The 11,249-nt window shown below is 42.5% G+C and overlaps 1 protein-coding gene across 5 annotated transcripts in view; it reads left to right on the top strand.

The window, feature by feature from the left end:
• gne (glucosamine (UDP-N-acetyl)-2-epimerase/N-acetylmannosamine kinase) overlaps positions 1-11,228 on the top strand; it is a 52,392-nt gene extending 41,164 nt beyond the window's left edge. For all 5 annotated transcript variants that reach the window (XM_080721357.1, XM_080721358.1, XM_080721355.1 and 2 more), the window contains exons 10-14: positions 2,599-2,728; positions 3,345-3,566; positions 4,784-4,966; positions 5,101-5,217; positions 6,623-11,228. In XM_080721357.1, coding sequence (XP_080577483.1) covers positions 2,599-2,728; positions 3,345-3,566; positions 4,784-4,966; positions 5,101-5,217; positions 6,623-6,858 — 888 coding nt within the window. In that variant the 3' untranslated portion in view covers positions 6,859-11,228. The remainder of the gene's footprint in view (positions 1-2,598; positions 2,729-3,344; positions 3,567-4,783; positions 4,967-5,100; positions 5,218-6,622) is intronic.
• The last annotated feature ends 21 nt before the right edge of the window (positions 11,229-11,249 follow it).

Below are 11,249 nucleotides of genomic sequence, written 5' to 3'. Positions count from 1 at the left end.
CGCAGGAAGAGTGGGCACTCTCCATGTAAAATTGGCTTTTTTGACCGAAATGTTAACTCAGTTTGTGCCATAGATGGAGACCTCAGTTTTTTCAAAAGTAGGCACTTTTGTGCCATAGACAGAGATCTCTTAAAAGACGGAGATCTCCGCGTGGCCATCGTCTGCATGAGGGTACGTTGGGGGAGGGACGCAGGAAGAGTGGGCACTCTATGTAAAATTGGCTGTTTTGACCAAAAATGTTAACTCAGTTTGTGCCATAGATGGAGACCTCAGTTTTTTCAAAAGTAGGCACTTTTGTGCCATAGACAGAGATCTCTTAATCTGATTAATATTGCTGTTCTGTACTGTGCCAGCGATCCTCAGTTGCTAGGAGACGAAGGCATGCAGCGATACCCCGGAAGTGAAAGTCACTGCTCCACAGGGTTCAATTCTTCTGCAGAAAAAAATAGCTTTCCTCTGCTTCTAGCTTTCCACAGCGTCACATGCTCCCATCCACACTCTGTAGTGGTGCCTGGGCGGTGCTACAACAACAGGATGGAAAATGTTTGAGTGTTAACTAAGTACTGAAGTAATGTAAAGTATACATGATGTGAACACGCACGGGTTGGTACATCATCATTATCAGACCTACATCTACCCTTCAACTTGTTTATGCCAAAATGATTGGATATTCAGGGATTCTAGCAATTGTAGAAATATATATTTGACCTTAATTGTCAAATGTTCAAGCATGTTCTAATCACAAATACTTTACTTTACTTAAGACCATTTTCCAAATAATTAACATTTTGGACAAAATAGTCAATTTAACAACCTCAATTCAACCTGTTATCATTGAAAGATGTGCACAGACTGCACACAGACGTGATCAAGTGACAACACTTTTTCTCATTTGGCTTTACTAGTTACTCAACCATACAGACAGGTTCAAATAACATTCTATTCTTTAAAATAATTCCTGGATTGTAGCATTAAACTTTATAGCAGGAAAACTGTTTCATGGGGAATTCCCAGCCAATCAGAGGTGATTATTATCCCTGGTCATGGTGTGAGTGTTTAGGATCTCATTGGGTTCTCTGCTGGCTGTAGGAACCTACTGTATCTCTGGCTGCTGAGGAGCCTGGTGTAACAGTAAACCACTGTCAGGTACCTCCTCCTTATGAACTTAATTGTTCTGACAACAAACCTCAGGACCATAGCAAATAGGCAGCTTATTGAGGCACCGCATGTGACTGGTATTGATAACCAGTATTGATAACCAGTATTGATAAATTGATAAGGGCCTCTGTTCACTAATAATACACTTTAAAGGTGCGCTTCACCCCAAATACAAAGAAGAAAATACATTCTCTGCTATTCGTCCATACAGACAGTTTTGGTGTGACTTGTCCTAGTTTTGGAGATATCATTGTTCCAGATGCCCAATACAATGGACAATACAATTTGAAAATAACCCATCTCAACATTTTTTGTAGAAAGTAGTTCTCGGGGCGCCCAGTGGCCTACTGGTCTAAGCGCATACCATATAGGCATTGATGCCTGGCGGCGTAGCCGGTTCGATTCCCGATCCGGACGACCTTTGCCGCATGTCTCTCCCCCCGTTTCCTGTCAGTTCACTGTACTATCCAATAAAGGCAAAAAAGCCCAAAAACAAATCTTAAAAAAAAAAAAAAAAAAAAAAGTAGTTCTCAGTGAAATTGTTGAAAATGTGTGGATTATCCTGTGTAACTGGGTCACACTGCTGAATTCCATTGGGCTCCAAAATACAGTACATCACAGTAGGAATCAACTGCTGATAAAAAGCAACCATAGAAATCACACCAAAACCAAAACAATAAATAGCTTTCACAATAAGAAAGATTTGTGTTTGGGTGAACTGCTCCTAGGAACTATAACATCTGCTAAAGGTACGTTTTTTTGTAGCAATGATGTTACTCCTATCTGCGCTGCCTCAAAATGTTGCCAATTTATAATGTCCTGAACTGTCAAATCAAGCCGGATAAACAATAAAACAACTCCCTATATAACCATGAACCAGGGAGTGGTGGCTATGGATGGTCTTCTGACTCAATTCTATGACCATATTAATTTGCATGACCTCAATTCATCTGACTGGAGAGTGAAAGGTCCCCACCAGCCTTTTCACACAGGCACAGGCCATTCTTGCATGGGACGGTTGTTTAATTTGAATATTCTGTTGTGTTGTTTGACAAAAAGGTAAGCTTTCTGTCCAGGTATAGTAAATGTCCTCGCAGATCAATCTCAAGGTCAGAAATAAACCCATTAAAACTGCGAAAGCATCTTCTGTAATTTTAGATTTGAGCTATATATAGCACATTGGTTGACTACTCAAAAATCATGAAAATGTGTGCTCGTTTTTGAATACACACATATTTTTAACTAAAATCTTTGCTTCTGGAGTAGGTCCCTAGCTTTGAGATGGAGAGGTCTGCCTGTCAAATACATATCATTTTGAGGGTCCTTTGAGAACCACCCTAACCCGGCCCTCAGGTCTTAATCAATGGGTTGAATATTGTTCCTCCCTCACTGACTTGCTGTGTCCTCTTCTCCACACCTCTCCTCCTCCATGTTGTCCAGGGTAAGATAGTGAAGAAGTACACGCAGCCCAACCCTAAGACCTATGAGGTGAGGATCCAGCTCATCCTGCAGATGTGTAGAGACGCCCTGCTGGACGCTGTGCGTCTCAACTGCAGGATACTGGGAGTGGGTATGTTATGTTTACACTTTTTGCACTGGTTTGATGGAGAACATCTTATTTTTCATTCATTCACTGTTCAGGTAATAATGTCTAGGGTCAGAGACAGTGTTGTCTGTCAGCTGCTTCATAAGAGTTTTTTATGGACTTGGCCTAGTTTTTCGGTGAGGTTTTCAGTTGATAACTATTTGGAAAAATAGAAAAAACTCAAGGGTTACAGGCATGAAACAAACAAGAAAACAAAAGTCATGTTTCAGCCATGTTTACATAAAGGGTTTTTGGAATTTTCCTTTTCTTGAGCTTAACACATAAACACTGGGAAAGCATCTGTGTCACTTTTGATTTTAGCTGTACACTTTTGACTATTCCAAATTAGCAGATCTACAAGCTCATAATGTAGCTATAAGTTTGTGGATCTGCTATTTCAGGGGAAAAAAATCTTCTGGGAGGTCCCTGGAAAAATATATATTTTGAGATGGGGGGGGGGGGGTTCGCTGCAAAATACATATACTTCTGGGAGTCCTTGACATGAAAAGGTTTGAGCACCACTGAAACATTATTTTTTTGGGATAGTGGGATTAATGGGTTAGCTCCTCCTCTAACGTCAGTCTCCATTTCCATTGGCCAGGCGTGTCCACGGGGGGGCGGGTCAACCCCCAGGAGGGCGTGGTCCTCCACTCCACCAAGCTGATCCAGGAGTGGTCGTCGGTGGACCTGCGGACGCCCATCTCGGACGCCCTGCACCTGCCCGTCTGGGTGGACAACGACGGAAACTGCGCCGCACTGGCCGAGAGGAAGTTCGGCCACGGCAAGGGAGTGGAGAACTTTGCCGCCATCATCACCGGAACCGGTGAGGAAGGAAAGGACGGGATGTCGTTTTCAGTTTTGCCAGGGCTCCCACGGTCATGAAATTACTAGAAATATTTTTTAATTAGAAAAAGTGTTTTCCAGGCCTGGAAAAGGAATTAATGAAATGTTTTGGAAAATAGCAAAAAATAGCAGATCTACAAGCTCAAAAGGCGTCGCTTCGAGCTTGTGGATGTGCTACTTATGATGCATTTGTGTGACGCTATAGCAGGGTTCCCCAATTAGTTTTCCCCAAGGGCCGAATTATGTCTAGGGTACCAAGCTGAGGGCCACAACATTGCAGGGGGCGACGGTGGCGTTCCCGCTACTCCAGCGACGGTTCAGATATCGTCGTTGTCGGGTGAAAATCTTATATGTCCAAAACCGTTCGTTTTGAATTTATAAATATATATAATATTATATTTAAACTAGTGAAAACAGCCGATCTACAAGCACACAACGCCTCGCGGTGCGAGGCGTTGTGTGCTTGTAGATCGTCTGTTTTCACTACTTTTGTGCGACGGCCTTGTATGATTTGCGAAAGAACGTACACATTTGGAGATACGAGATTTCCAGCCGACAACGACAATATACTAGTGTTGTTGCTGCTCTTATACCACCGTTATTACTGGGGTTGGTGTGGGCCAGACAGTAGCCCCCCGCGGGCCGCAAATGGCCCGCGGGCTGCCCATTGGGGAACCCTGCGCTATAGTGTGGTCAAGTAGGGTGTTAGTTTACGAAAAAACACAAAGTTCAAAAATGGAGATGTAAGAGGTTTCTGCCCGACAGCAACGAAATACATCGTTTTTGTCCAACATTAGGTGAAAGATGTAACATGGTAAAATGCAGTGATACGTGATACATTGTTAGCTTATAGATCAAGGCCAAGTCTTTGCCACGGACACATTTGTCCCTGTACTGCTCCTGAAACCATATTGATTAGAACAGTGTACAATAACAGAATAGCAAGATAAAAGAAACAACGACAACTGGTGTGTGTAAAATGAATCCAGACATGGTTCTAAAAGCTAGGGAGAAGTGTTGTTAAAAAAAAAAAAAAAAAAAAGTCCAGAGAATCCAGAGTCAGATCTAACAGGAAATGCAACGCTGTTCCATAATTTTTGGGGCCAACCACAGAAAAAGCTGGATCACCCTTTGGGTTTCAAGCTGGTTGGATTCAGAATCACTGGTCCTGTAATAATCATCCTCTGTGTTCTGCAGGCATCGGAGGAGGCATCGTCCAGCACAACGAGCTGGTGCACGGCAGCACGTTCTGCGCTGCGGAGCTGGGCCACGTCATGGTGTCCCTGGACGGACCTGAGTGCATGTGTGGCAGCCGAGGATGCATCGAGGCCTACGCCTCTGGGATGGCCCTGCAGAGAGAGGCCAAGAGGCTGCACGACGGTAAGAGAGTGTGCATTATGCAAACTACGAGTGTTTGGAAGTTTACACTTTTATGAATTTACAGAGAGGCTGAAAACAATTTGTGAGAGAGCGAGACGTATAATTTCTGGTGTATGTGTGTGTGTGCTCTCCAGAGGAGCAGTTGAAAGTGGACGGGACGGACGACAAACTAGTGGAGCCGGTCACTGCTGTTCACCTCATCAACGCTGCCAAACAGGGCAACTCCAAAGCTGCAGCTGTCCTTAACACAGGTTAGAACACGCACACAAACACACACACACACACACACACACATACACCTGCGCAGTGGCTGCGAATCAGACACGCTCACCACATTTTCTGAAACCATTGGATTTACAAAGGATGAGGCCGGCGTGAAATGGGGCGCATTCATGATCAGTCGATGCACTGATCACATCAGCTGTAGGCAACATTGCCATCATGTTCAAATCTACTCCTACCACAGCTGTAAATTGTACAACACTAGAGGTTCGCGACATCTAGAGTCCACGCCCGCTACTTTACTAAAAAAAAAAAGTAAAAAAAATAAAATAAAAAAATAAATAAATAATAACTATTGTGGCGGAACTATTGTGCCGCAGCACGTTTCCGGTCGGACATATTTGACGGCCGGACGCACTTCCGGTTAAGAACAGTATCCCCTGGACTGGGCGGACGTTATAGCCAATTGGAGTGCTGGATTGTAACCGTGACAACAGCTGCTTGCAGGCTTATATGTGCTGGTGTAGGGTTACAGATCCATGGGCTGGGCGGACGTTAAGATCCCCTGGACTGGGCGGACGTTATAGCCAATTGGAGTGCTGCATTTGGTCCTGTGAGTCTACCAAACAAACAAAAACCGCTGGCTACAGTTCTAAAATGTAATATAAGATGTCACAAAATGACATTCATCAATGAAAGGCACTGACCTTTAAAAAGCGGATATAGCCTTCCTACTTAAAGGTTGAACAAGAAACTAGTTCTGTCTAGTTTAAAGCACACCAAAAAGAGACTCCTCACGACGCTGTGTAAGTCACTCTACTTGTTCTTTTTGGCAAGCGACACCGTTGCACGACTATAAAACATACTTTACAAAACTATAACATAGGGTTAACACAGAAACAGCGCAGTGCAATTAATGATAAAGTGGTGGAAAGAAGCGCTGCTACTGGAACGAGGTGTTGGTATGGCACATTCGTCCCTAGCGGAAGCCCTAACACGCACGCACGCGCAAACTTGTCTTAATTCACTCTTTGCCAATCCCGCCCATTGTCCTGCCCCTCTCCACACCCATTGGTTGCTGTGTCTTGGTGGGACATTCAGTGGGACATTCCATCCACTGCCATGTTAATTCAGTTGCTTCATATTGTTATTCTGTGTGTTCAATTCTAATTTCAAACTTTGTTTCAGTCAATTGGAGCTGCTCAGTGGCAGCATAGTGTTTTTAAATGTTTTTATTTCTCCAAAAATTATGTTTTAGCTAATTCAACATAAAAAAGGCGGAACCAGGGCGGGACAAGGCAGATAAAGCCTGCTGGTTGGTCAGTCCGGGACCAACCAGGAGGCTAACAAAGGGTGAATTGTGTCAGATGATCCATAGGTGAAAAAAATGTACAATTATCTCTCTTTCTCGTTGTTGTTGTTTTTCCCTGGCAGCCTCCACAGCGTTGGGCGTGGGCATCGTCAACATCCTGCACATCGTCAACCCGTCCATGGTGATCCTGTCGGGCGTGCTGGCCTCCTACTACCAGGAGCCTGTGCAGCGTGTCATCCAGCAGAGGGCGCTCTACTCCACCCAGAGCATCCAGGTGCTCACCTCCGACCTGGAGGAGCCTGCCTTACTGGGAGCCGCCAGCATGGTGCTAGATTACACCACCAGGAGGATATACTAGAGCTGCTAGCATGGTGCTAGATTACACCACCAGGAGGATATACTAGAGCTGCTTTGTGTAACTTCAAGGACTCCTATAGTTTGGTATGCATTAATACCTCTAGTTTGGTATCCCGTAACTCTGGGAGTGTACAAATGGAACCAAATGGGGTCCATTTGTACAGTCTCTGAGTTACAGACCTGTAAGGGTCCATTTGGTTCCCATTTGTACGCTCTCTGAGTTACAGACCTGTAAGGGTCCATTTGCTTCCTAACTATCAGACATTATGCCGGGGACCCCCTGGAACCCTGGTCGCCGCTACAGAACCAGTGACTACAAATATCACTCACACAGCCTGTTAAAAGACTACAGGTACCATGTTACAGCATCCACGGCATTGGAGCCCTGCCCCTCCCCTCATCCCTTGTTCTACTGGGAGGGTGCTTAGATTAAATTATGTATGTTTTAGACAACTGGAACCGTGGCAAACATATGAGGACTTTGCGACTAGCAAACGAAAGACTAGCATCACAAATGCTACACGCCATAAGGACTACACTGACCAGCAACGCCCTTGGGCAACCTCGCATTACTTCCTCCAGAGGAGCCTGTTGTAGCAGAGGCCGTTTGCATGGTGCTAGAATTATCTAGCTAATGAGAAAGAGAGAGAGCAGGAATAATGCTGGCGCTACCCTCAGAGATGCAAGACCCTACACATTCACACCAGTTTATCAGTAGTACATACATGGCTAAAAGAAAAAAGGAATGCTGTGTTTTTAGTTGGCTCATTCGTTTAGAATGGTGAGAAAGGTGATGTTGCTGGAGTCTTCCAACCAATGAGAACCTATAGTCTACAGCCATCCCATGTTCCATATACTAGTCCTTCTGGGATACAGCTAACTGACCAGTGCTGCTATAGGTCTTTGTTAAGACTGCTATCATTGCAACGTTACATATCCTGTGTGTTACCAGTGGGGCCACACATCAGAGTTGATATGGCCAATACATATGGACTTTAAAGGTTAACACAAAGTGATTGTTTTAACCTGAATTTAATTGAATTTCCCCACATGGGATCAACAAAGGTCTGTGTTTTTTTGCAAAGAGGAGCATCTAAATCTCACATGACGTTTCCCGGTGCTTTCTGTGTGTCGAGAGCAGCAGCCTTCGCAGAAAGACATGCTGTTGGACCTGCTCCAGGCTGGCAGGGGTTTCCCTTTGATCTCTGTACCTACGACCAGTCGACCACAGCACACCAGTGCCAATTTCTCACAGTACAGCATGATCCCCCCGAGTGTATTATTGCTTATGTGTGTTCAGGATGAGTCTGTGAGTTACTTTACTGACTAGCAATCTGGTGGTTGAAAGAGTTCATCAAAATCATTGCTGTGTTTTTTTTATTGCCAGAGCACCTTAAATTGGAATGCGATCTGTACACCTTATTGCAGGTCGCAAGAACAAAAGTTGGTGACAAATAGTCACAGTGTTCCGTTGCATATAAACATTCCCAGTTCAAAAGTGCTGCAAGGTAAAGGTACCGTTCATAGTGATACAAAATAAATTGTATAATTTAAACTAAGTATACTTTGACAAAGGACACGCCAGTTAATTTAAGTTATTGTGAAGCAGATTGAAGGCTACCAAAGATCATCGACTGGTGATATTCTCAGTCTGCTATTGCCTGTACAGGTCTAGAGCCTTGTTTTTCTGTTCATGCATAGTAAAGAAAAAAACATGTTTTTGCAAGCATGTATTGCTTGAGGTACAATCACATGCCTGAGACGGAAAGAAGGTTTTAGACAAAATATTGCTGAAACACGTACACATTTTGGAATATCTTTGTTGTTAGTTTGTATGTCAGTCCGCTAACTGAATGTATATTCTCTCACACTCAGTTTGATTAGTTATGGAATTGATCATATAAGTTTGCAAACCGATCTTGGCAAGGCAAGGTAAGATGTAAAAATATTATTAATTTACCTGTTCTTGGAGTCCATTTTTAATGGTACATCATAATATGGCTTTGTTTTGAAAGTATTTAAACTGATGAAAATAACAAACGACTGTGTGTTAGTTATAGGGTTGAGTGTTTTTTGTTAGAATGGGGTCTTTAAAGAGGAACAGTGACTCTCCAAAGCTGTTACAATAGTCTCCCTGCTCGTCTTCATAGGTGTGGCTGCTCTGGCCTTGAGTCTGTGATGCTGAGAAGTTTGAGTCGTGCCGTTTCATGATCCGTAGTACGACGGTTCGATCCCCGGCCCCTCCTGTTCGTGTTGAATTGTTGAAGTGAGCAAGACAACGAATCCTAAATGCTCCCCAATATGCCAGAGCAGCAGCAGCAGCACGCTGCTATGTAGTCTCACGTGGCCAGACTGTTGCCTCCCACAATGTTTAACCCATTTAGGCCTAGAATTAGAAGGATTCAAAAGACACTTATAGAATCGGGTCAAAATTCTAATGTCCACGACTTTTCAAAAATAGCAGATCTACGAGCTCGCAGCGCGGCACTCGGTGCCGCGCTGTGAGCTTGTATATCTGCTATTTTTCAATAGTTAAAGCATAAAATAATGATACACAAAATGTGTACCCGTTCTAAATGGGTTAAATGCTTCCAGTCATACTGTCTGGACTGGAGCAACGGAAGCTCTGATCATGATAAAGCGGATGTGAAGCCGCCTCCTCCACGCTTCCGTTTCATCTTCTATAGTCGCACAGATTTGTCCTAATATAAATCAAAATCATCTTTACATATCGTCGTTGTCGGGTGGAAACCTTGTATGTTCAAAACCGTTTGTTTTGTATTTATCATTTTAAAAGTGATTTAAAAGAGTGAAAACAGCAGATCTACAAGCACACAACGCCGCACCGCGAGGTGTTGTGGGCTTGTAGATCGGCTGTTTTCACTACTTTTGTGCCATGGCCTTGTATGATGAAGCAGGGCTTTACTTTGCGAAAAATGTACAAATTTGAAACTCGGGAGATACGAGGTTTCTGCCCGACAGTGACAATATATAGCTTGCTGCTTAGCAGAAATGGAAGTAAAAAAGATTACTTTAAAGATATTTTAAGATATATTTCTGTGGACAGAAACCCCAGCTTCCTCTCTCAGATTTCGGGAGGCGTAGTTCCAGACTCTACATAGCATTTGGAGATTGTGGAATAGTTGTCTGGCTACTCGAGACTATAGGTCAAATTCCTCTGGGATCAATAGCTTGTCATATAGATTAGTATACATTAACCTTAAATGTTCCTTTCAATTTTAGTTTGCAATCTTAAATGTATGTTTTTATTTTTATTTGCACAGAACGTGACAAAAATAAAAAATGTGCCAATGTTGTTTACAGGCCAATACCCCCTCCCTCCTTTCTAAGTGACCCCATCTATTGGACAAAGTAGAGAAATGGGTCATTTAAAGAAAAGATGCATAAAACTAATTAGATATAAGATTACAATTATAAGAATAATTAACGTATTAAAGACATGAGCGGGGAAAAAAGAATCACAGTGCATACCAATGAACAGAAAGTAACAGTTTTTGGAGCGTCTCATTTTTTCATTTTAGAATATTTGCTGACAATATTCTGTTACCATGTGTGTACCATCTAAACCGTTTTATTGGTTGGGCTTTTAATTGTTTCCATTTATTTAATTGATGCATTGTTTCACTTGCATGTTTATTTGTACGTGGGAACAAGAAATGGGCTTCACTTCAAGTGCAGCATTAAGATGTTTACTCAGCTGCTTCATAGAGTTCAGACAACTCTCAGCATTTACACATGGTTAAATTAACACTGAGGATATTTTACTGTCCTTGAGTCTGGCAATGGAGAATTCTAGTTTTGCAACATTTGCAGACATAGTGCAACTCAATATACATGTGAAAATTCAAATACATGTAATTCAGTGCTCAGTCACATAGTCCTGTTATCAAACAAAGGTCAATCGGACAACCCGCATTAAAAATAAACGTCTTGAAACCTGGACAGAAAGTGTGTAATTGAGCTGAACCACACATTTTTGTTTTGTTCTTTATTTTTTTTAAATGTACTGTATCAGTATTTGCTGATTCTGTACATCTTGATCGGGCCCGTTTATTGTCAGTCAAGTCATTTAAATGTCATTTTACTTTTTTTCATTTGTTCAAATTAAATGATATGTTTTAATATATTTTGGAATAGAAGCGTTGTTACAGAACATTTCATAATTATATTAGTCATACAGTAATAATAGGTGGGCCTAATCTCTGATTGAATGTGGCATTTGTGGCTCTGCTTATGTGCTGCCAAGACTGTTTATATCAATATATTGTTTTGTCTATGATGCTGCAGTAGGCTTTATCTTTTGTGCCTTTACATCATTATTATGTTATGTGTTCACTGTACAGAAACAAAATACACCATGTAGCAGAGCAG

Source organism: Nannobrachium achirus (genome assembly GCF_963921795.1).
Source record: "Nannobrachium achirus genome assembly, chromosome: 3".
Taxonomy (NCBI): domain Eukaryota; kingdom Metazoa; phylum Chordata; class Actinopteri; order Myctophiformes; family Myctophidae; genus Nannobrachium; species Nannobrachium achirus.
This window is presented reverse-complemented; position numbering and strand designations above follow the sequence as displayed.